The 25,293-nt window shown below is 41.7% G+C and overlaps 1 protein-coding gene across 1 annotated transcript in view; it reads right to left on the reverse strand.

Moving 5' to 3' along the window:
- Window positions 1-25,293, reverse strand: part of zfpm2a (zinc finger protein, FOG family member 2a) — a 118,203-nt gene that overhangs the window by 77,097 nt on the left and 15,813 nt on the right. The window contains exons 2-3 of the mRNA XM_044359613.1: window positions 9,519-9,677; window positions 2,209-2,310 (exon numbers count right to left, since the gene is read on the reverse strand). Of these exons, the coding sequence (XP_044215548.1) occupies window positions 2,209-2,310; window positions 9,519-9,677 (261 nt within the window). The remainder of the gene's footprint in view (window positions 1-2,208; window positions 2,311-9,518; window positions 9,678-25,293) is intronic.

Genomic DNA, 25,293 nt, shown 5'->3' on the forward strand with positions numbered 1-25,293 from the left:
GCTGGGTGTTCCACATCAGAGACCCAACAGAGAAGAGCCAGCTATCAGATTAATAGCGAGTCATTCTGTATGGTTCTCTGCTGCTCCAGACAGAAAGACAATCAGAGAACAGGGGGCAATCGCAGACAGCACTTGACATGAGTTACTAAAGTGGAGATGAAATGCAGGGACAAAAAAAAAGTTCAATTACAGGATGTAGATTGTAAAGGCTTTTGTTGTTACTCAGCAAAAGGGAAACGGTATGGAGGTGCTTCAATAGATTCACCAAAGCAGGTGGGCATGTACCGAGTTAGCCCACCTCATTAAAAGGCTTCACTCTCTTTTTATGCAACAGCCATTACACATCCTATTCAGATGCACACGCGCAGTGATTAAAAATTATCTGTTGGTGATCATAATCACACCTGCTTAAACTTAAGCCAAAGAATAACAAAGAACTTTTGAATGCTGAACTATCTGAACATTTACAAAGAGATTAAAGGGTAGACAGTCTCAAACTAAATAAATTTGCTTTTAATCGCTGTGAACAGGAAGTCATGTCATTTCAAATGTTCCTATCTGATTGTCTGATTCCCCTCTTTATTCAAATTATAACATGCCCATCTGACTTTTCCAGCACAATGGTAAAAATTAAAAAGGGAAATGACCTTTCATGGCAGCCATGATGGGAGAGTGAATGGCATTATTATGCGCCAAGATTAATTTCTGCCCACTCTGTGCTGCCCATTGAGAAAACAGAGGAGGGGCACAAACGCTTCAGTGTAAGTCAATCATTAATTGGTTGGAATATTATAGAGATGTTGATAATTGTACAGTGGTGGTAAAATGTTGATTATACATTTTTTTGTTTTTCTTTGATAATCCATGCTGCTAAGATCAAGCCTGGGTGTATACAATACATATATAGAGGCAGGTTGCTTTGAGTTGGATGCAGCCATGTGCTAAGTGCCATTTTCAGTATGTAATACAGCAGAGATTAGGACACTGTGTTGAAGTCTTCAAACCGAATGTCACTTGATAACTCAGAACCACTCAGGCTGTGGTTTAGTAAAACATGAAATGGGCATCATGTTTCACATCACCTCCTCTGCAGTTCAACTATCCTCACTATATGCAAGAGACACATAAAACTCCAGCCTCCCTTCTCTCTCTCTCTCTCTCTCTCTCTCTCTCCGCTGCCAATCCAGCACTGTGTTTCTGAGCCTCTAATTCTCATTCTGATGGCTAAGTAGAGGGGGAAGCATAATTACAGTCAGTCATACATCTAGTCATGCTACATCCATCCCTCCTTTTCAAAGCAGTATTTTTAAGCTCAGCATTTTCTCGCCCAAAACGGCCTTTTCCCGCATGTGATGCCTTCTTTTTGTCATGGCCCCCATAGTTCTGAGCTGACCCCCTCAGCCCTGTCTCCTGACTGATCACAGTGATGGTTTATTACTGTCGTCCCAGCGCTCTTATCTTTAGCCAGCAATGCTCATTTCCTTCCCCAGATTTAAATGCAAATGTGAAATTTAATGATAAATGCATTATCTGATAGGTGCGATAACACTGATTCACTGTCAGTATAAAATACACACCCCGGGGGGCTTCGAGCTAGCAAGCACAACTTGCCCAAATCCACTTTTTTCTCCCTCTCTCTCTCTCTCTCTCTCTTTTCTTTTTCTTTTTTTTTTTTTTTTTACAAACGCATGTACCTGCAATAAATTCTTGAGGTCATTTTATGCATTAAAAGGAATCATATTTTGTGTGTTCAGCAGTGTGGGTTTGGGCTATTGCTGAGCAGTAATTGCTGCAACTATCTTGTTCAATGTATTATCCATCACTTTGATGAAGTTACTTTTAGTAAAAGGGCAAAACAAGATTAAAAAATGTATTGTAAACTCTTCAAAAAAGCTACATCTGCATTGCATTATAGGGCTTTAAAAAGACACAATAAACCTGCTTTTTGATCAAGCAATTGTTGATAATGTAATGTACTGTTAACTTAATGGTGGGTATACATACAGTTAAAGCATGTCCTATTGAATACAGACTTCTGTCTCATTTATCCATCTAAAGTTGCCATACTAGACATGATGCTTTCTTACTTTAGAGTACCTTCCCTCAAACAGTAGTTAACATATTATAACATGCATTGCAGTTTAGTAACAATAACTTTGCCAGATGGCCCTCAGAGACTCTCTAGGAAAGATATGTGACTTTGCTTACTTGGACCATCCCATTCATCCGGCCCCACCGCAGCATGCCTGGTCTTCTCAGCCTGCCCGTCCACCTCCGACTCTCCCGCTTCTCGGTTGCCCTCTTCCTCTCCTGCAAGGCAGAAAAAATTAAGTTCTATAAAGCACACAAAACACAAACTGAGCAGCACTCAATCTCAAATTAATGTTCAGACACCTAATGTAATTAAGCACAGCATTATGGACTGCACTGCTCTTCCAAAGGGCAGATTCTTATGGACTTTGGATATTATCCTGGCAAAAACAACCTAGTTTTATAACTCTTTCCTATAATGCGTGTGTGTGTGTCTCACAATGTGCAGTCATGCTCGCATGTAAACTCTTGTCATTGTGTGTGACTCTGTGTTTTCATGTATACACAGTACTGTATATGTACATTTGCAGTGAGCTCACCAAGTCCAGCTGCACACTTTTATGTAAAAGCAGTTCCCATGAGAGCTTGCAGGAACAGGAGGAAGCCCAATGGAACAGGAAGGAAAGCAATGTGTGGGAGAGAGGTGGCTATTTATTACCGTTTGATCTATTGTGGAGCGAGCTAGAATGTGTGTTATAGGATGTAGGGCTGATTTACAGTCTCGGGGCTCACACAGACCATGCTAAAGGATATTTGGGTATCTCTCTCCAGGATGTAAGTGCTTAAAGACCTTGTTAAACAGACTCCACCTCTGAGTGCACAGCAGTTACACTGACGGGAGTGCTTGTTGAGCGTTCTTAGATGCACTTATTGGGAAAAAAACTATTTTTGCATGCCTACAGTAAGCACAGTTTGTACTCAAAGTTCATAGGCACATAAATCAGTGCTTAGTAGGTGCCCCTAGTGTGGTGCTCTAAATAAATCCAATGTGGCTAACGCAGTGGTTGCAGAGTGTCTCTCCAAACTCGGGCAAGTAACAGCAAACCTGCTCGCGGCATGTAGTGGTGGTTGATAGTTTGTGGAGGAACATTTCTCTCACTTTTGTCACCATATCGTTTTCATCCCTTTGATGTTTTAAACCCAATAGTGAACGGTCAAGGACAGGCCTGGATTACTACAATGGATTACTACACTCCATACTCAACAAGGAAAAAAAGGATGGATGTGTAGATTTAAATTTGAATATATCAGGATATGAACGACAATATATCTTTAAGATGTGGCTTATATAGCACGAAATGAAAAAATCCTACCTGTCACCAAATATGATAAGACAAACATACATACATGTCATTGCTATATGGTTGTTTACTACAGCTGTATCTGATTTTCCCCCCCACAGCTCCCAAAAAGCATTTAAGAGTGTTAGTTATCACACTTCCAGTGACAACTGCCACGGGACACACACTACTTCACTCCAGCGCCGTCCGTCCTCAGTAAGGTTAATCTCCAGATCAAGCACACACACCATGCTTGTTTAGCTTTTTTTGACATGGCTCACTTCAAAGAAGGTAGCAAACATTGCCAAAAGGATGTCAGCTTTCTGCCTCGCACTAAAAGAGAAGATGTATACGAAGAAAAAAGTGATACTGAGGGGAAGTCTGCAGAAATGTCCTACTTACAGTACATGAGGTCATTATGACCCAGTTTTGCTTATGCAAGTGTCTGCTTGGGCTGGCGATTTCTCCCCCCACTCCTTCCCTCTCCCAGTATATTATCAGAGAGCCCACTCAACTAAATTCCCCCACTATTTTTTGTTGGGCCTGGAGAACCTCTTTAGCATACCAGGCTCGTATTATGACGAGGATAACAAAGGCGTATATCAACAGTTCCTTCCAATGGAGCGGAGTTTAAAAAAAGCTGGCGAGATAACATTAAAGGCACTACCTTGATCTCAGGCGAACATGTTAAGCCCTGTAACGAAACGTATTGGAAGTGTTTAATTACAGCCCGGGAAATGAAGCTACAAGATGATTCCTTAATTAAGCAGTGATTAAGGATTTTCTGCCTTCTATCTAACACAGTTTGCAATGCATTTTAAACACAATCGCCCAAGCAACCTCACAGGGAACAATGTCACAGGGCTTTGATGAAGTTTCCTGCACAAATGTCACTAGGAAAAAGCAGAGCAGAGGAAGAAGTGTTGTAGCAGCACTCCTTTGCTTACAGTAGTTAGATAAAACCTGGAATACAGAAGAATATGGAGACTCATTTTTACAGTTTTAAATGACATAGGAATTTTGACCTTTCTGATATAAAAATGGATTGATTGAGGTGCTCCATTTCATTCATGGAGGTCTACTATAAGTAATAGAGACTCTGCCTTGTTTCATCATTTGAATTGAAACCCTCTGCAGTCTTATCAAGGGAGACAGATTGTCAATGATCATCCTCAACATTATCGCCTAGATCATAATTTACATCTGGCTTAGGTTCCTTTCCCTGAGCAATCAAATGGAGATACTTAAGGTTGAGTGAGAGAAGGCTGAACAGAACAGAAGGGACGGGGAGGGCCGGGGAGCGAGGCGGCCTGCTGGGTGCAGGGTTGGCGGGCATGCAAGAGGAGCCAGTGAGCTGTTAAAATCAGCCCTATCGCTGCTTTATCAAAGGACAGCTCTCTAGCCAAATCGCAGTCACACGCAGCGTGCCACACATTCAGGTCAATAAGCTTATAGGCGATTTACACAAACAATTCCTCGAGCAAGGTAGCAACAAAGTCATATTGGCTTTTTCTCTCCCTTTTAGCATTGTCTCTGCCAAGGAAGCCCTTGAAAATGTCAATCTCTCGTGCGTGACTTTAAGGAGCTCAGAGCACTCTAATCCTGACCACTGAGTCTAGAGACAGGTCGCAATTTCTGCAAAATTGAGTATAAGTATTTTTAAGTCTTCATATAAGATTGCACAGTTCTATATGTTACTGAATTCTAGCCTCGATGACTTTAACCCACTGCCACTTTTCTAAACCCATCACAATCTTGCTAGAATTGGAGCTTTGCAATGATTTTCAGAATGTAATATTAGGGGGGATACACGCCATCCCCCCAGCATTGGTAGTGCTAGTCAGTTTATATTGCATATTTGGTTGTTGATGCAGATTATGCCGTAACAGATAAAGTCAATTCCAGGAAGCAACCTTTTTCACCAAAGTCAAGCATAGCTGTAAGACTTCTCTGCTATCGGAAAAATAGGTTTGAATTGCATGCAATTTGTGGCAGGCAGAGCACTCCAATGGAGGGAGGCTATTAGTGAAATGCCTTGCCACTGTCTCTTTAAATGCCAATAAATTCCCATCATTACAGAATCTGGCAGTTTTCCTCCCTGTCTGCAGCCTGGGTCTTTATCTCACTCTGCCTCAGTCTCTGAGCATGTAGATCTGGCCCAGTTAGATTGTCATACTTAACAAACATTAATGATTAATTTCCTCCACTGAGTCAAATGGGGCTAAAGGGATGACTCGATTCATCTTATCGCACCACAAATTAGCATTTCCCCATATTCTCCAGCATCAACTGTGCATTAAAATTCCACATTTACCATTCTGGGCACTGGCAGCTGTGGCGAAAGAGCCAAGGAGATCCTCCTCTGTTGCTGAAGATTCTGATTACTTCTGTGTTACACAAAGAGTAGAATAATTAATTCTGCCAATTTCTGTTTGTTACTGTATGTCTCTGACCGCTCGGAGTCAAATTACTCACTGAGAGGTTATTTGAAGGGTCAAGGTGGGCTTGTTACTTGCTATGTGAAGTCCTGGGTATGCAGTCCTGCATGTGCTTTCACTTTACACTTCCACTGTGATAAAATGTTTCTGCCTACTTTATAATTTCATAATTTGAGGAGAAAGGTGCAGAAGAGTGGAAATGTTCACATTTAGTGGTGCTTGATGTATCCTGACACATAAACACTCACAACGGCATCAGAATCAAATAGTTTGAGCTGGAAGAATTCATGTAATATCACTTCACAAGATGGTGTTTTACTTCTAGGAAATGAGACACATGAAATGACATGTAAATTTACTGTCAGAGCTAACTAAGGAAGTCATTTGTCATCAGACAACACTTGGAACGCACAAAGGGAACAGCTTGTGGCAACACCCTGTGCTGAACTTCACAGATAGCCAACAATAAAAGAGGGGGTAGAACAGCAAGGTGAAATTTCACAATTTCAGTAAAAAAGATGCCACTCGGTGTATATAAAAAAGGTATCTTTCTTACAATTATGGAGCCAGGTGTGTCAATGGAGTATAAATCTTTGCTGTGGAGTCACTTGTTCGTCTTTTGGCTCTTCACAAGCAGAGCTCCATAAATGTGAAATTGACCGAGCAGAAGAAGTTGTTTGAGGTAAGATTCTGTTTTAATCGCAAGGGAAAGCCAAGGTTATTTCTTCAGATACATGCCTTTTTTTCACACAGAGCACTTGATAGGTAGGCAGACCCCCTCTAACTCCATGTATATTAAAACAGTGATCGTTCTTTTTGGGGCTCCACTATTCTACCAAACTGCTTCATTTCACACCCATGTATATTGTTTCAGGACCATTATGTGGAGTGGCACTGACAAGGTACACTTCATACATTTCAGAGCAGATGAGAGGTAGAGCTGTAACTGATGTACTCTCTAAAGAGTCTGCACCGTTTGCTCTATTATTGATAATATACTGTACATCAGTGGTGCCCACCCTGGGGGTCAGGAGCCTACCAAGGGACGCAACATAAATGTCCAGGGTTTCAGAATGATTAACAGAATCTCTGCTCCACTAATTTTTGTTGTTTCCTCATGAATTACTGGATAATTTCCTACTTAGACATCTAAAGATGAATCACATAAGAAACAAAAAAAATCCTTGTTTTGTTGTTGTTGAAGAGATCACAATCTATTGACAGGTGCAACCGGTGATGGGGGCTCACAAACAGACAATGCTTTGTTTAGGGAATCACAAGCCAAAATGCTTAAAAACCACTTTTGGAGGAATATATATTGAAATATGTAACTTCTCCTGTTTGTCTGAAACATGTATTATACTCACAGTTTTCATTATTGTCATTTGTGTTGCCAGTTTAAAGCTAACAGGCCTCTGCATGTGATGCCAACAGCATCCAACAAATCACTTCTGTGAGAGGCACCAAAACCTATTGACAGCTATGACACCATTAACTAAATAGGTTATGAAGGTTATGGTTATTAAGGTTATGAACCATCACCAAATTTAGAGGTTTCCAAGCCTCAGACCAAGATGGGACGTCAAGGTGCTCCATGCACTTATCTGGGGAGTCCCTTTTCTGCAAGGGTAAGGCAAATGGCTAAGTCTTTGGTGGCATTCAACTTCTTGACCTTTGCGCCTTTAAGCGGCTTTGCTACTTCACCGCACTCTGATCAAAGTTAATAAGTGCTTCATATGTTAATGAAAATTGGTACTCCTCTTTGTGTTCCTACAGCTTTTTAATACCTATTATAGACTGAAACTTTTAATGGAGGTTTTAGGTCCCCCTGACAAGCCCATTTCAGAGAGTGACTACACAGATACAAGGCTAAGCTAAGACCAGAGAGTCACTGCTCAGTGGAGGAACCTTACACGGGAGACCTTATTCTCCGGGAAGCAGCAGAAGATAAAGGCCATGGGATGAGTGGCTGCTTTAAAACCCACGTTCAAGTCCGCACAGGGCTAATTACAGCACGCCATCACATTTGAGAGGGTTTAGTTAATCAAGGGGGCTCTCTTTTTCCTCCTATAGTCGAGGAATAACACACTTAAACCATTTAATGCCGCCAGGATTGCGTCCTGTTTAATTCACGGCAGTTTCACATAAGTGGGGTAAATTTAAGCCACACTGACATTAGTTTTAAACAGATCTAATTGAGGAAGGGATCATGGAGAAAATGGCTACACCTGATGATGGTGCACAACTTGCCATGAGGAAAAAAAGAAATTTGGATAGTACATCATTTGGGTCTTAGAAGGCAATAGGAGACTTAGCTACTGTAAGCTTAGATAGCAAATTAATACAAAAAATCTGACTAGTAGGGCTTGTGTATGACAAGGAACAGATTACCAGTGTCCCCGAAAAGTAGCATTTGACATTTTGGATTGCTATTTAGTGTTGACTTTATTCATAAACATGGGGAACGAAAAGTAGATTTGAGGCCCAGTCCCTCACATGGTTTTATCCAAAACAATGGGAATATCAAATGTCTCTGACGAGCTTCTTTGAAGATTTTCAGAAGTTGTACTTTTTTTTTTTTTTACTTGCCGCAACCACCAATGTGTACTGCACCATCTATTTCATAGCTACTGGGCTATTGCAAGACCATACATTCTACTTTGAAGTTTGAGTAAGGACACAGAGACAAAGGCTAAAGCAAACGAGGCGTTGCTGGTAATTGCAATTTCCAAACAATTGTGCCATTCAAATTTTCCCTGAGAACAAAAGGAAGACATTATTGATACGATTACTGGGGCATAGCCTACCTGAAACATGAAAGATTTATTTTTCTTCAATAATGTAATCCCACGAGGCACATCAGTTTAGAAGTGTGAAGAAATAATTCTAAACAATTTTCCCTTTGAAAGGAGAAAGAAGAGGCAGACATTCAAAGCATTGGTTCTTCATTAAAAAGTCAAATTTATGGCATCCGTGCGCCAGTAAGAGTGGGGACACCTGGGGTAGCGAAAGCCACGCGACCGGGGGGTAGGAAGAGGGTGGGGGTTGGGGGATGGGTGTGTGTGTGTGGGGGGGGGAGGCGGGACAACTCTGTCATCTTCACACTGTAACCTGGAGCAGACCACAAATTAGCTCCTGTGATGGCAAGGTGTGACCGAAATGAAACAAACACACAAAGAAGCAATCTAATTGAATTGGAGTTCAAAGAGGACTCGGGCGCATTTGGCGATGCTAGGCGCTTTATAGTGCTGGACCTCCGAGCAGTAGCAGGTGCTGCTGAGTGTTCACAGAGCTTTAGCGTCGGCTCAAAGGGAAGTGCCACGCTCTCCAGTGCATTGGTGTACCGTAGCACACCTTCACAGCACTATCACAGAGGGAGAGCCAGTGTTGCCGATGCCATCTCTCTCTCAGATCAAACCACTGCTCTTGGGTGGATTGCGGGGATCAAATATCAAAATAGATAGTTTCAACTCTAGGCAGTGATGCCGGAGAAATTCTGATAGGGATACAAGTTCTGCCAGGTTTGATTTGAGCATGTTGAGGAATTTTATTAGACGCCATTGGCAGGAGTTTAACTTATTTTTGATGCTTGGCACAAGGGTTGGCTTAACATATTGTCTCGTGTTAGCTATTAAAAAGAGAGCACTGTACACTGCTTGTGGAAAACGGCTTTTGGAGTTTCGGTTTAAAATAAGTAAATGATCCTCACCTTTGTTGCAGAAGTACTCCATGTCCTCGCAGCTCATGTTCTCAGTTTCAAACTCGGTAGAGAAGTTCTCTTCCACTGAGAACTCGTCTTTGGCCAAGAGCTCGTTCTCCTCGGAGACACACTCCTCCTCCTCTTCCTCCAGGCCATCCTCCAGAGGACCTGAGGGAACACGCACACACATACAGACACACACATACAAACACACAAGGGAGATGTTCAGTAGTTTCATCACATCCTTCAGGCTTTCAAGACAAAAAAAAAAAGAAAACTTCTGTTTCTTTTGTTGAAATACTACAAATGCAGATGCAATTGAACACGCAGCACGGCGCTGTACTGTCTATACACTCCATGCTCAGATATTCAAAATAGACAAAGATTATGCCATGTTAATAAAGAATATTATTTTACCATCATATTTCACAAAGGTCTTTCCATTATGGCAATTGAAAAGGACCTATGAGACTGTGTGTTTTCTGAAAAACAAGCTGATATGCAGCCAAGGTGAGCGTTGATGTTAATCCCGCTACCTGCAAAGCAAAACCTCACACAGACTGAAAGAAAAAAAAAAAAGTTCCTTTCCAGACTTTTCATACAGGCATCAGCATGGGAGGAGGAAAGAAAATACTTTTATTAATTTGTTAGCCTTATCACAGGGTACAATGTTGATTTTCCATTTACATTCCATGCCTCCGGGTAATACACCAGTGCAATCTTAAAGGAGACACTTTTCCGTGTGATTAATTTTTCCCCCCTCTGTGCAATATTATTTCTTTAAATCTAAATGATTTCAGAGTTTTGCTTGTAGCTGTACATCTCTTTTGGTATTTGCATATTACCATTTTGCTTCAATCAAGGGCGTTGATGGAATTACTGTACTGCTACCTGAATTGTATTAGCTCTGAAAAACATCTCACCCGGCATTTGAATGTTATTAAGATAATGTGCATCTTGCACACCTCTCCTTCACACCACAACATGTCTCCAATGTCTGCACATGAATTACCATAGCAAAGAAGTGATGGAACACTTCAAGTTTAAGGTTAGTTTGTATTTGAAATAATACAGTCCAGGCAAGAAATCTGTGTCATTTCCACCAAAAAAAAAAAGCCTCCTTCTCGAGCTGTGTTTAAACTGAGAGTGAATAATCATATCAAAAGTGCTGTCATCACTGCCTGCTAGATGTGGGTGCTGTCTCCATTTCTGCCTGTCACACATGAGCTATGTTGCAGCCTCTTGTGCATCATCCTGGAGCTCAAACAGAGTACACTGATATCCTCTCGACACCTTTCAATGTGTTTGTTCTATTGTAGCGGGAGTGAGCCCCTCAGCTTTAATAAAGCAATAATTTCAGTTCAGAAAGTGGGGCTGGTGTGCCTCTCCTGTTCCTCTTTCTTCCCGCACCGAGCCTCATAAAAGACCCCCCTGATGTCCACAAACTGCTTGCTCTTTTCATTAGTCTTATAAATTACTCCTTTGTAGAGGCCTACATCTGCAGGAGCCCTGGACATGAAAAGAATTAGCACACAGATCTCTAATAGACACTGCAGAGGCAGAGTGCTGCTTTTAAATTAGGATACAGTTTTATGATCTTATCTGATGCCTTCTGCTGATTCGCTGAGGAGTGAAGCGAGGCATGAAGTGACTCGATGAGTCTACCATCGCTTAAGATGATACTGAGAGATATATATCGCAGTATCAAGGGGAGATTGTATGACTGGCGTTAAAAGCTCCTGCCAAGGCAATTGAAGACAGTGTGAAAGAAAGCGGGAAAATACATTTCTATACACACACTCTGTACACATTCCATTACACAGCTGAATAAGAACTGTGTGTACAACTAAACGATTCCTCCTCTGTTGCCGGCAAATACAGCAGCACTATTGCACCATAGAAAATAGACCTACAGTGTTGTGCGATAATAAGGGTAAAGAGAGATTAAAGATAAACTTCATGGTCAATAAGACACAAAGATTAGGTAGATAAGATGAGATAGAATTGAGGTTTAATAGACTCAGAATAAGGGCATCTCACTTCCCCACTCTAACAGTAACTAAATGGAGCATTTTTAAACTGATACAGAGATACTGGAGGCCTTGCTGAATATGAAAAAATGAAATACTCCACACAGTCAGAGACATTAAAGGGGGTCTGATGGCTACTTCTTGGGGACTGCGTAGATTACCAAAGTTTGTTCGCATTCTCACATGTTTAGTTTATTATACAGTATTCATTGCATGGAGAGACCTGAAATTATTTCAGAGACAGCAATGATAAGAATAATGACTTTCTAAACGACTAGCACCACACTCCTAACTCATTTTCTGATAGTGGCGTTCCTGCTATATTTAGTTGTGTACTGTTTAAAATCCTGTCACATTCACTGTGTGACCCGCGCTTGTTGGTGCATTTCTATAGGGTCTGCTGGCGAATTGGGCCAGAGGAATGTCTGCTGCTTCACCCTCTTATCAAGCCTCCTCTGGAGTTCAGATGGCCAATGACACCGCAGAGAGAGCGTCTGCATTTCACTTCGCCATAGAAAACAACACAATCTGCTTTGGAAGGGAGCGCTCATTACAACAGATGCAAAAATCTGCAAAAAGCAGGGAATTTAAGTCAGGAGGTGATCTTGGAAGTAATCACGCAGCAGAAATATTGTACGGTACTTTTTGGGAAATCTATGTGATGTCTTTCATGCTTTCCAATTATTTTATCTGTCTTGTTTTCGCAATGTTATCTGGGAAGACTGTTCTGCTCCATGTGGTTGTCTTAAACTATCATACTGTTTACAAAAGAAAACCAAACCACCATCACATGGCAACTTTTTAGAATTTTGAAATCGCTTTCACAACACCCATTAACTACATTTTGTAAACCCCCACTTCTGAGCAAATCAGTGTGCAGTTAGATTTGTTACATTTTCAAAACCACACAAGAACAGAATAATTTAGTGCTGAACTGATCTGCCAGAAAATCGATAGACCATCATTTCTCCTGCCTATCATTGATTCAATGATTCCAGTCTTTTACTGTAAATGCCTGATTTGATGCTTTTCTCTGTTTTATGTCCTTGTAAATGATATGCCTTTAGGTATTGGATATTTGGTTGGACAAAACAAGCACATTCTTCAGGACTTGTAAAGGTAAAAAGATAAATGATAATAAATACTAAATAAAAATATTCCTTAATTTCTTTAATTCCTTAATTTAATTTTTAAAAAAATCAGACTTTTTAAAAAATTATTTTTGCTTTTTTTTCTCATGAAATCCTGGACACAGACCTCTTAAAGTCCTCCAGATTGGAGGATCACTCTGATGAAATTACTCATATTCTTCACTGAGGCTATAATCTGTGATGAGGGGTCACAAGTAGTTTTTGCTTCATTTAAAGGGGTCACAGGCCAAAAAAGGTTGGGAACCATTCAACTAAACAATTAATCAATTAATCATGAAAATAATCATTAGATAAATAAAGAGAACATTAGATCATTAGTCCCAGCCCAGAAGTAAGTATCTTTACCCTTACAGCTGACAGCTAAACCGATAAGACTTTCAAGTGTAAATTCATCAACTTCACTTTCTTTACAGAGGATGGGTTTGCCAGCACAAGGATTCATATTTGCAGAATTTAACTAGGATGTTTTAGGAAACTGCACCCTGTCTGAACTTCCCCTCAATCAGGGTTAGTGTCCAGGTATCCCTGCCCACATCACAATCCTGTCATCCACACTCTCCGCCCTGAACTGTATCATCCACATTCATCAGGCTCTTCCTCTGCCGACTAGAGAAAGAAATCTCAGCCCTGTTCAAACAGTCATGCAGCAGGAGCAGCAGGCAGGAGCAGCCAATGCTAATAGAGACATTGGTAGCTGAATGCAGGCTTGATCACAGTGGCTCTTTTGTTCATGGCATGGCCTCTGTCTGATAGGGATCGGCCATGCGGAGTGGAGCTCCGGAGAGGGATATGGTAATGCCCCCACTGAGTCTATAAAATGGGGTGATACTCTGAGACCATATGATGGACAGAGGATTAATGAGTCACAGAGGAAGGGGAGCAGGGAAGAGAAGAGTACGGACAGAGGTGGTGGAAGGAGCATATCTTTCAGGAAAACACTCGGTACATGAGTCCATGCCTCAGTGGACTAAAACAGAAAATGTAAAAAACTCACAGATGTGCCAACCTTGCCTCCGAAAACTCACACTGAAAAAAAAAGAGCACTAAACAAATATATGTGTGTATGTGTGCCTCGAAACTGTATGAGTGACTGCTAATTTCATGGCATGCTTTTTCAGCCGTCCGCAATGTGGGGAGCTTGTGGCCGGGCTGTGATAGCGATACCTCACATTATCAGCAGGCTCCACAGTGTGATGTGTGGATCACAAACCCAGCCTCCTCTATAGCTCCCTAATTAGAGGTGAGGTAATTGAATCTGACAGAACAAAGCGGCAGATCTCTATAAGCATGAAAATCATTTTTGCTCCCACCTATACAGTTTTTCATCCAAAAGGTCCATTGAAAATGTGTCCAAGCTGGCCTGGGGATAAAACGTAGCACCTGAGACTAAACATGAATGCATAATGCAGCCCTAAAATCCAACAGGGCCACACAGCTCAACCCCTGCCAACTCCGCTCCCTGTGACTGGCCCTTTGTGCCAACACTGATACTGGGCCTTCCTCACTTCCAGGTTAACAGACACATACTCTGCAGAACTCTTCAAACTTATGCGGGGGAGGAAAATGCAGAAATATAGACTTTGTCTCAAGTTGCAAGTACACTGTGAGCCAGGTAGGCTTAGATACACATTCATATGTTTACCCCCACAACTGGAGAAAAGAAAAGGATAAACACAGCAAACTGTGAAAATAGAAAAAAAAACAATTTTGTCTCATCTTGCATGATGGGTCGGGAAGTGTGAGAGAGAAGAGAAAGAGAAGGAGGAGAAAGTGGAGAGAGGCAAGAAGAGACTGGGGGCCATATTCTCTCCTCAGCTCTAATGACCTTTGGGAAGCAGAGGGCTCCCTTAGCCTTGGAGGAGACTTAATGTATATGTTACAGGGCTCAAGCCTCTAATTTAATCCTTGATCACTGTAATGAAATAGATACCATTTATGCAACTCTTAATAGCTTAATATGCTACAGGAACCCTCAAAGGAATTTTTCATTTCAAACATCTTTTTTCATACTGTGTAAATCTTACAAAAAAAGAGCCTTTTTTTCCAAGTTGTACACTCTGTGATCAAACTAAATGTGGAGCTAATGCTGTAACACAAGTCAGAAGTAAATTACCATTTGTATATTGTCTGTGAATGGCTATGCTTGTGTGTGTATGTGTGTGTAAATGTGTGTGTGTGTGTGTGCTGGGAGGAGCATGGAACAGCTTCAGTGGAGACTGATGCGTTCTCAGAGCTGCAGTCTGTGACCAAGAATAAGCAATGGTATTGTTTAACTTGATTTTCCGGTTGCTAAGCAATGTAATTCTCATGATTAGAAATGGCTGCCTTCCTAAATTCGGGCACTTACAATCAACAGTCAACAAACTGCTTGAAAACTCAGCACAAGCGCTCGTCTGGAAATTGCGGTGAGAGAGAGGGAGGGCGGGTTCACCGGGGGATGAATAAATGTATTCACATCCTTGTAAAACGCGCGCGCGTACGAACACGTACAGGAACGTAGCCACCCTCATGTGAGGCTGCAGCGCTGGAGATGACAAGACATCCAAATGCAATCTGATGACATCATGCATTTAGATGGCCCACTAAGTTTACATTACTGTACATTTATGCTTTATGCAGCAAGAGTGAGACACACCCATCGGCTGGGAAAAAGTATCGCTGTCACTATCACTATGTTTGGCCATTCTTCATGACAGCTTGTGAAAGTGTTACCCAGGCGCAGAATAATGTTATTCTCTAAGTCACATATTTATTTTTTGCATTTTCTCAAACACTGTTAACATTATTCTGTCGAGTATCTTATTCCAATCAGACACAACGTTGGATCCCAGCATGTTTGCAGAGTTGCTAAGTTCTGTGTTGTTGCGCCCAGTGTTTCTGTCTGGACTGTTGAAGGGGAATAACACGCTCTTACTTCTTTATCCAATGAATTTGAATTGGAATGGCATGAAAACATGCTGGCATTTGACTATGCCATTAAAATGCTGGAGGCACCTCTGAGCGTGCCCGAGGGCTTCAGCAGATGCCAGCCAGTTTCTCTGTGGAGTTAGCTGGGTCCTGCTTCACTCCACCGCCTCTACTTGTCTCTCTAGAGTTTACAGAGACACACATACACAGACACACACGTCCAAGTGGACACTGGTACCATGTTTGGTCCATAAAAGTCACAAAGCTTGTCCTCCAAGTAATAGGGTCTTTGCTAATGCCTCTCTTGCAGGGTAACATTTGCTTTGCAGGGGAAACGAACACATTAAAATGCAGTTTAAAAGGCCAGTATGCTGTATTTCAGCATCCTCAAGTTCTTCCTGTTGCTACAGTTCTGGCTGGATGATTTATTAGTGTCATTCTGTTACTTATAAGGAAATAAAAGTTAACCATGTGCCTGTACACCAGATGTGACAGCTGAAACAAAGCAGGTAAAATATGTGTGGTCTTAATTACTGGTTTATAAGCGAGCTTTTCACTAGAACGTTCACTTTTAATGAAGCCATTGAGTGAGGCTCCTCCAGGGAGCTATCATGGTTAAGTGGGAGCATCCATCTTCAGCCATTGGCTCGTCTGCAGACGAGTGGAGGCTCTGTCTACAGCACGCTCACCTCATATTGGCTCACTTTATCTCCACTAAGTAAAGTCTGCTGGAAGGTGGTAACAGTGGCAAGAAAAGACTTTTCTCCAGCAGCTCTGATGAGGCTGAGGGAGTTTTCATCCTGTAGAGGCACTCAGCACTTCACTGTCTTAAGCGTTTAATAAGATGCTGCTGTTTAACCTGAAAAAGCATCATATTCATCACATTCAGTGGCCTGCGAGTCTGTGGGGGTTGAAATAGCAATATTGTAAACGTTAAAACTGCCTCTGCAACAATTAGCTTTTAGTGGAGCATCATTTCAAAGAATTTAATGGGAAGCTTTCAGAAAAAAAGAAAAATGATTACTGTATCAAATAATGTAGATAAAACAATATTTCCCCATCAAGGAATTTCTATGAAATGGATATATCTAAGATGTCAATTTCATTCCAGTATTACGGAGGATGGGGGGTTCCTTTTGCAATAAATTCTTCATTAATTCAATTCTAATTTGCCTCTGGTTCCTATTTCTACTATTGATAGTTCCACTTCTTAATACCTCGGATAAGGGGGAGAAAATCATTGCAATAACTCAGTGGAGACTGTGAGCTGAAGATATGATCTAAATATTACCAATGCCAAAAGAAGTGTGAAGTCTGATGAACATTTCAAAAGAACAATTCTTTATGGATCAGCTAAATCTTTTCCACTTTTTAATTAAAAGTAAAGAAAATAGAAGTTAATTATCCTGTAAAGATTAGCTGGTGGGCATCTTTCTGTAAATTAGTTCTAATTAAAAGGAAATTGTCAAATGACATTCAAAGCACTGTCCTTTAAAACACAGACCGAGATGGGCTTTTTCCCCCTCCTCCCACCCTCCTCCCACCCCACCCACCCCCACCACAGCCTCTCTCCTAATTCTTGATCTGCCCATGTGAAGCTTCTTGCTAGAAGATTAGGATTCTGCCAGTGCTTCAGACAGCACACACACACTCCCTGCTCCCTGGATAGCAGGCCTCTAGCACACTGTGAAATACTGTTGCATCAATGGGGAGCTAGTGGCTGTTAGAGATAAATACTCCTCATTGATAAATGATTGCACTGATTAGCTGCTTGGGTTAGAATTGGGCCGATTTTGGCTTTTGATGAAATATTTGATATTGGTGATGTGCACCAATCTAGTGTAAAAACACTCTGGAAAACCTGCAGTGAAGTAAAATATTTCTTTGCACTTTAGACATGTTTTTAATTTCTAAATATTCCCATACTTGAATAAGGGGGAGATGGCACATTTACTACCATTCTAAGAATATTAAAATTTGGGTAAAATATTAAAATTTGTGGCATACATTTGAGATGAGCATGTGATTTTAGTTATGGTATAAGTAACATAATTTCAAATGTATCATTCAGGGCTGCATCTAATAATTATTTTCATTATCGATATATGCTGATTATTTTCAAATTGTCGGTCAGAAAATAGTTAAAAATGTCCGTCACAAGTTCTCAGAACCCAGAGCAAAACATCACGTGGAGCACAATGTTTTCAGATTGCTTGTTTTGTCTCACCAACAGCCCAAAACCCAAAGATACTTCATGTTTTGGAATATGCAAATGTTTGTCATTTTTGCTCGAGATATGACTTAAAAAGATTATTCGATAATCAAAATAGCTGCTATCTATTTATTCAACTGACTAACTGATTAATCGACTAATCACTTCAGCTCTAATATCATTATCAGCCTTCAAAGATGTCTTTAGTTAAACTTTGCATGATATACTTTCCTGCCATCAAAAACAAAACAAAAAAACCCAAACAAAAGAAGACGAAGCCACAGCACTTAACCAAACATCTACTATCATCACTTCACCAATAAATGATGAATCAGACTCCTCTCTTATGGGTGTACTGTAGCTTTCATCTGATTTCATGTGGATTTCATCATTCATTGTCTGGCTCGGCTGTTGCTCCCATCCACTCGCATTGTATCAAACCAGATTCCAGCAGAAGCCTGACAGAAGAGAGAGGAAAACAGTGCTGAAGCCCTTCCATCTGCTCCGGCTAATGATGATGCTCTCCCTGGCCTGGAGCAGAACTGTGCGAGGGAGATTTACACCCATAATACCCTTGGGGCTCTGGAGCTGCACCGTGCTCCAAAACACCGTCACTCCATCACTTTCTATATGATAGCAGGCAGAGCAGGTAACAATGGACCAGCAACAATGTCTTTTTGTATTACTGACAAGTGCCTTATTTGGTTGACATAACCTGACTCGGTGTCTGAGGAGTGGCACTAAGCACACAGGAAAATGGATGACAGCTACACCATTGAGACATTGTGCAGTTGCAACAATCATACCAGACTATGTTTTAAAAAAAAAAAAAAAAAAAATACCCAGCAGTGTGTGTGATATGAGGCAAGCAAGAGCAGCAATGACTGACGGAGAGGTGGCTGTCTTTCCGATACACTAATTGGAATGATGGCAAGAAGGGAAATCAGGCATCACAGTGAGCTAAACTGAACGGAAATGCCTTTCCCCATTTACTCTATTATAAAGGTTTATAAGTTGTAATTTCCCTTCAATTTGGGAGCTTTAGACCCACTTTAAAGCTCTGTGTGGGACTAGCCTTGACATATATCTCCTAAAACAAGTGAGTTAAATGGTGAGAGGCAGAAAGAAGACTATATGCATGTGTGCGTGTGTATGCGTGTGTGTGTGTGTGTGAGAGAGAGAGAGACTCAGGCAGGGGGAGATGTAGAGAGCACTACTCCTCAGGGATTGAGTGTTCACACACAGTAAATGGAAGTGGCACAGCTCTGACCTTTGAGCCACAGCATACGAGTAAAGTGAAGGCGCTGTCAAAATATTGCTTCAGAAATGACAATCCACCTCGCCAGTCCCAAGTCTTGACATGGCAGGCAAGTGGAGAGCCGTAACCTGCTGATCCCGACATTACAAATGAGGGGATTATCATGACAACAAACCGCAACTCGACACACTGCATACCCTAAAGATATTCTGGCATTGCCCCTTATTATCAGCAATGTCCCACACAGATAGCCAGCGATGACATTTAGAGCCGGCACCAAAAATCGAAAGGAATGAGAGCCGATGTGTCAGAATCCGTAATAAAATTTCAAATCGGGCTTTGCAAAATAACTTATTACCATCAGCATCAACTTTCCTGTTCTGATATTAAGCTTACACTGTTTCTGAACTTGGAATTTGGCAGTGGAGCAGCTGCCACGCATCTTCATTTACATCCATGTAATACTCAAGTCCACAGAGAATAACTGAATCGTAAAGAATACCAAAATATCACGAGCAAATTACTAGTGCTCTGAGAGGAAGCTTGGGAGGAACAAAGACAGGCAGCCATAATTATATCTTGGCGTGTATGGCATGTCAATGGGCCACCTTCGTTCTGGAGGGCATTCCCCTGGGCCCCTCAGGCATCAAAATGATGTCCAAATTATTTTGTGCTCTATTGCAGCATGGCGTGATTATCATATTTACTGGTGGTGCATTATGACAACATTGATGTTTACACCTGTCTCTGTGAGAAGGCAAGGTTTACACTCTGTAATTTAGCAAATGTACAGTATGCATATGAGCTTGTTGGCAGGGATTTAAATTAGGTCAGGAATGGAATACATCAATAGCAACCCATATGTGCATCTTTCTCTTTCTTTTTTTCTCCCTCCCCTCCCCAGCCTTCTTTGCTCAGAAGCTTGGCGATGAAGCAGCTTGACGACTGCAGAAGTGTGATATGTGCAAATCACATTTGCAGATGAGCTTGAAACTCCCTTTTAATATTCAGATATCAGACATCCCGCACTGAGAAGCCCGCTAAGACGCGATTCGGGGGAGAAAAGCAAGATCCGCGTCATTAAGGGAATCGTTAGAGGCTCGGTTTACATTTTACATATTTCACAAAAATGTACAACCAAGTAAAAACATCACCAGTTATCTGTGATAACAATGCAAATTTTTGTCAGAGAGCGCATGAAGATTCTGTCAAAATCCAAAGTCGCTCAGGTCTTTCTTTTCTTTTTTTTTTTTCCCTCTCTGGCTTAACACCCTCAGCTTATTGGCACTTTGATTTCTTTCATATTTTTTCCCTGAGAAGTCACACAGGCTTGTGGAGTCAAAGACGGTGAAAGGTATGTTTGCCACGAGGCACGGGAACACGTGTCCCCATAGCCTGCCAATAGCTCATCAAACACACAGGCCCGTGGATGGATGGAAGCCCGGCTGGCGTTTAGGACGTCTAAACAGCATCCGCTCTGCCACACAAACCATCAGTGACTCCTGTTTACTTGCCTCAGTCAGAGCCACAAAGAACAGCCCCCTGTTTCCTGACCATTTTCTGCACATAAACGCACAGCGATGACAACAACGCCACCACAAGGTTGCATTTTTTCCCCTCATACCTGCTCCTTTGTGTTTTACAGTAGCGCTCTGACAATAATTTTTGCCGCTTTACAGCCTCAACTTTTTCATTGGATGACAGAACGTAGCCCCTGCAATTTCCCCCTACCTCCTTCATTTCCCCGTGTCTTAGCCCTGTGCCAAATTTGTCTCTGTGCCATTTTAATTACAGCCAAGGCAATCTTTATGGTGGTATTCTGCGAGAACACCAATCTGCAAAAAAGGTGATAAGTAGAACCGCCACCCAGCTTTGGTATCAGTAATAAACAGACACTTAATTGAATAATTTGACCTAAGAGGCTGATCCTGGGAAATAGCATGTTGGAAAAATTATTTTGAATATTGAAGACAGTTCAGTGTTTTGCATGACGCCTGCAGTAGAAGAACACAGTGGATTTGGCTGCTTGCCCGCCAACTCACCAATGTGGGCCATGGTGAGTCTTTACGGAACAGATAAGTGAGCCTTTGGTATCCTGGAAGCACTCTGATGTGTGTGTGTATGTGTGTGTGTGTGTGTGTGTTTTGGAGGGGTGTGGGGGGGTTGGCGGGGGGTCACATGTATGCATGAGTCTGTGTGCAGGCGTGTGCGTGCATGTGTCCGATATGTACGAGGGGGAGTGAGGGTGGGGAGGTGTGTGTGTGGGGGGGGGGGGTTGAGGCAAGGAGTGTGAAGTGTGCCCACTCGAGGTCCATCTCCAGCCAGCAGCCACATGGGCACATCCCCCGCGTCCCCCTGCCCCAAACACACACACACACACACACACATATACATAAAAACACACACATGCACACAGCGGCTTTCCGCAGAGCCTTAGAGACAATGACTCGCGGCCCCTTCCTGTTTAAGGATAGCTGTCAGAGGATGATGGCTCCGATTCAACACTGCAGCAGGTTTGCACAGAGCTCCCTGATAAAACGGAAAAAAGCAAAAGCCTCCACTCTCTCCCTCTCTGTCTCTCTCTCTGTCTCTGTCTTTCTCTCACTCTCTCCATCACTCTCCCTCTCTCTTCCTCCCTCTCCCTCCACAGTTCAACACTGATTTGACTGCTAGCATAATTTTGCAGAGGAGACTATTTGCAGATGCAGCAGAGTTATCAATCCGAACAGACACACAATCCGGGTCCAATGTCACTTCTCCTCATTATGTTAATGGTTAATACATGCAAATGAAAACATTCCGGCAATTTGATTTCTTTGAAGATAGTTTGCATATTGTCTTAGCCATAATGATGGTACACTTTCTCCCCAGCTCTCGATTTATGCAAGGCTAGTTAGTTCATTTTTATCAGCTCTGAGTTCATTTCTAGGGCTACTGGAATGTGTTTTCCCCTTCCCCTCACTATTTAACTAATTAGGATTCAGGTACCATAAGCAGATTTTTCACGCTATTGGTGTTTTTCTTAATTAAGAAACAAATGAATTCTCCCCAGCAAAATAGATGGAACAACGGGATAGGGTGCCAGGGGCCAGATGCGGCGCTTCTTAATTAGAAGTCACTCCATTGTCTGAGGTTTTTTAATGAAGCTCCAATCTAAATGGATATCAAAAAAGCTTCTAGTGAAGAAGAAAAAAACACACACACACCGGCCATTTAAAATAATAAGGAAATAAAGATAATGAAAGACAAAAGATATGTACTGGCAGCCCCGGCTCACACCTCCAGTTCAGTGCATGCAGTGCTCTCGTCACCTCTGCATGAGCCCTATTAAAACAGCTCGATCCCTCGCCTGCCCCTTCCTGCCTGCAGCCATGTCTAATGTTCTGCCAAGCCAACAGTGAAACACTCTCTTTTCAAGTTCCCATCAAAGGTGGAAGTTTCATTACCCCGTGGATGGTTATCAACTAACTATTTCTGAAAACTGTTGCAGCTGTCAACTTCCTGTCTTGACTGGGAAAAACAGTAGAGGCTAGCGGAATCCATGCTTATCATATCAGTGTCATTTGTGATAGGCTGATGTTTTGTAAACGGAAAGCCAACGCAAATTTCCAATTAACTGGAACAAATTGTCACCTAAACACAATATGGAAGCTAGAAATGGTGGCTAGCAATTAGATTTGAGCACCTGGGATATATAGACGGTGTGAAAACAGTGCAGATGGAACAAAACAGAAGTTTTTGTTTTCAAGTTAATTTGCTGGAGGTTTTTTTTTTATTTTTTTTTCCTATGAAGCCCCATCATCTCGGTCAGCCTCGGTGATGCTGCTGTGCTGGTGACTGAAGGCGATAACATCGGGGCTGTTTTGACTGAAATAAAACCCGTAGCATGCCCATATGTGCTGCCAACCCCATCAGTTCTTCTTCAGACGGCATGGCTTAGGAGCTCCCAGAGGATGGGCCAGTGCCCACTGATACGGGCCCAGCAACCATCTTGTCCAGGCCAAGTATCCCTGCGCCCAGGGGCTGTGCCATCAATGCCATGACTTGTGCCAGACTGGATCCCACCCAGCAATCCATTTCAAAGGCTTTTTTTATGGATCAGGTATGCAGTGTGATTTTCCTTTCCCTTTGTAATGTGCCGTGTCAAAGGCGAGCTAGGCTGACTTTAAAGTCATATACTAGTTTTTTCTGCCTTTCATTTGGGAAGGAGACATAATTGATTTCTGACTTTCCAAATGTCAAGTTGGAAGAGATTAGAAAAAAAGAGCAATGTCCTAAAAATCAATCGGCAATATGGCGTTGTTGATTTGGATGGTATTTAGTGTTTTGGGCGTTTATTTATAACTAACTCATTAATCAATAGTGAGAAAATACTGAAGTATCTACATATATCATCAGATAATTCCCAGGGGAATTTGGCTTTTATGGAGCAATACCTTACTGAGCAATACATTTTATTGTCTAAATCAGCCAAAAGCATTAAAAGATCATCACTTCATCATTTACTCATGCAGAATATTTGAGTGGAATAGTATTTACTGATTAATTTCTCCAGGTTCATGGAGTGAAAAGCTTTTTTTTTTTTTTTAAAGAAGTAACTTTCTTAATAAAAAGTCACATTTTTTAAACACCTCTATTTATCCACAAATTACCATAATCCTCTGGATGTTCACTCGTGTGCTCTCTCTCATTTAGAGCATTACTTGTTTATTTATATCTGTGAATGAGATTAGAGGGGAAGATTACACACGCAGACACATGAATAGCGATCAAAGACTGGAGGATAATGTAAGTCTTTCAGTGATTGCTCAGCTCTTTTCAAATCTACCGGTGGAGTATTAGAACAATACAAGTGGCTGTGCTCCATATAGTGTGACAACAATAATACAAAATCCTCAGGGAGTGAACCACATGTAAACACTCCAGATCAACACACAGTACACTGGCACAAAGTGTCCTCTAATGCAGCAAAAATTAGCTTTGATCCTGACGAGGGCATGGCAAAGTAGCAATCAGTTCAGTGAAATGACATCACTTGTCGGACATGAATGCAGGCTGAGACACGCGTGGTTTAGTATCTGTACAAAGAAATGTGTTTTACAGCCCTCACTGTTTCTAGAAGCTCAACTGGGGAACATCTGCCACCAGTAAACAAGCAACATTATGTCCTTCTGATTATTCCGAACAAAAATGTGGACACAAATATGACTCTCCTCCTCTCCTGACTCTCTCATCCAGATGATTTATGAAGAACGTTATGACAGCTGAATTGTCTTTTTTTCTGTCTGTCTGTGTTGCAGACATTTGGAGGAAGCACTGGTCTGGCCAATTATCGGTGGCAGGACAGAGAAACCTGTCACTCGGATACACATGACAAATGAAGAAGGGACAACACAGCAAAACACCAACAAATGAATCTTAAAAATGCACACATACATGCAGCCATGACAAAAGCCGACGGCATCATCCTGTAGTTTTGACAAACAAACTTTGCAAGGAGAATTTATTTGCAGCTGCAAATGAAGGGACGGATCTTAGGACCAGTTGGCTAATTATTTATCCTGCTGGCTTTATGGCTCTCATTAATTTCCCCCCTCTCTCTCTTTACCTTCCATTGAAAGTCTGAAGTCAACCTGCATCTGGTGCTGATAACGCCGGGGTCTCAGCAGCCTCCCAGCCTCCCCTCTAACCCACCCACACGCACCTCCACTAGAGAAAAGGAGCAGCTTTCATACACACCCACTGGATAATGCCATTAGAAATAGCACTCTATGCTTCAAATCCACAAAGATGTGCTTGCTCAAGTAGGAAAACATATTGGGAATAGGTTGAGCTGCATCTCTTAATTCAGCGGGGTCTGAGGGAGGACTGCTATATGTTACCATGCAAAGGAGAGAAGGAGCTTGATGGAGACAAACCACAGGAGCAGAGGGATGTAATGAAATATAGGGCGAGTTATTGAATCTCAAAACTTTAGTACTGACCAAAATGTTCCCAAAATGCTGCAAACTATCAAGTTTTGAAAGTTGACACTGATCAGATTGTCAGTCTTGTTTACTTACTCTTTGATCCAATATATCCTTATGTAAATCATAATATTGCTCATTTTAAACAGATTTTATGTAGGCAACGTTCTTCTAAAGCTGCTTTGTGTTGCAGTAAGCCACAATTGAACAAGAATGAATTTTGTTATACATAAAAGAAATCTAAAAATATGTTTATATTC

The sequence above is a fragment of the Thunnus albacares genome, chromosome 8 (genome assembly GCF_914725855.1).
Source record: "Thunnus albacares chromosome 8, fThuAlb1.1, whole genome shotgun sequence".
Lineage (NCBI taxonomy): Eukaryota > Metazoa > Chordata > Actinopteri > Scombriformes > Scombridae > Thunnus > Thunnus albacares.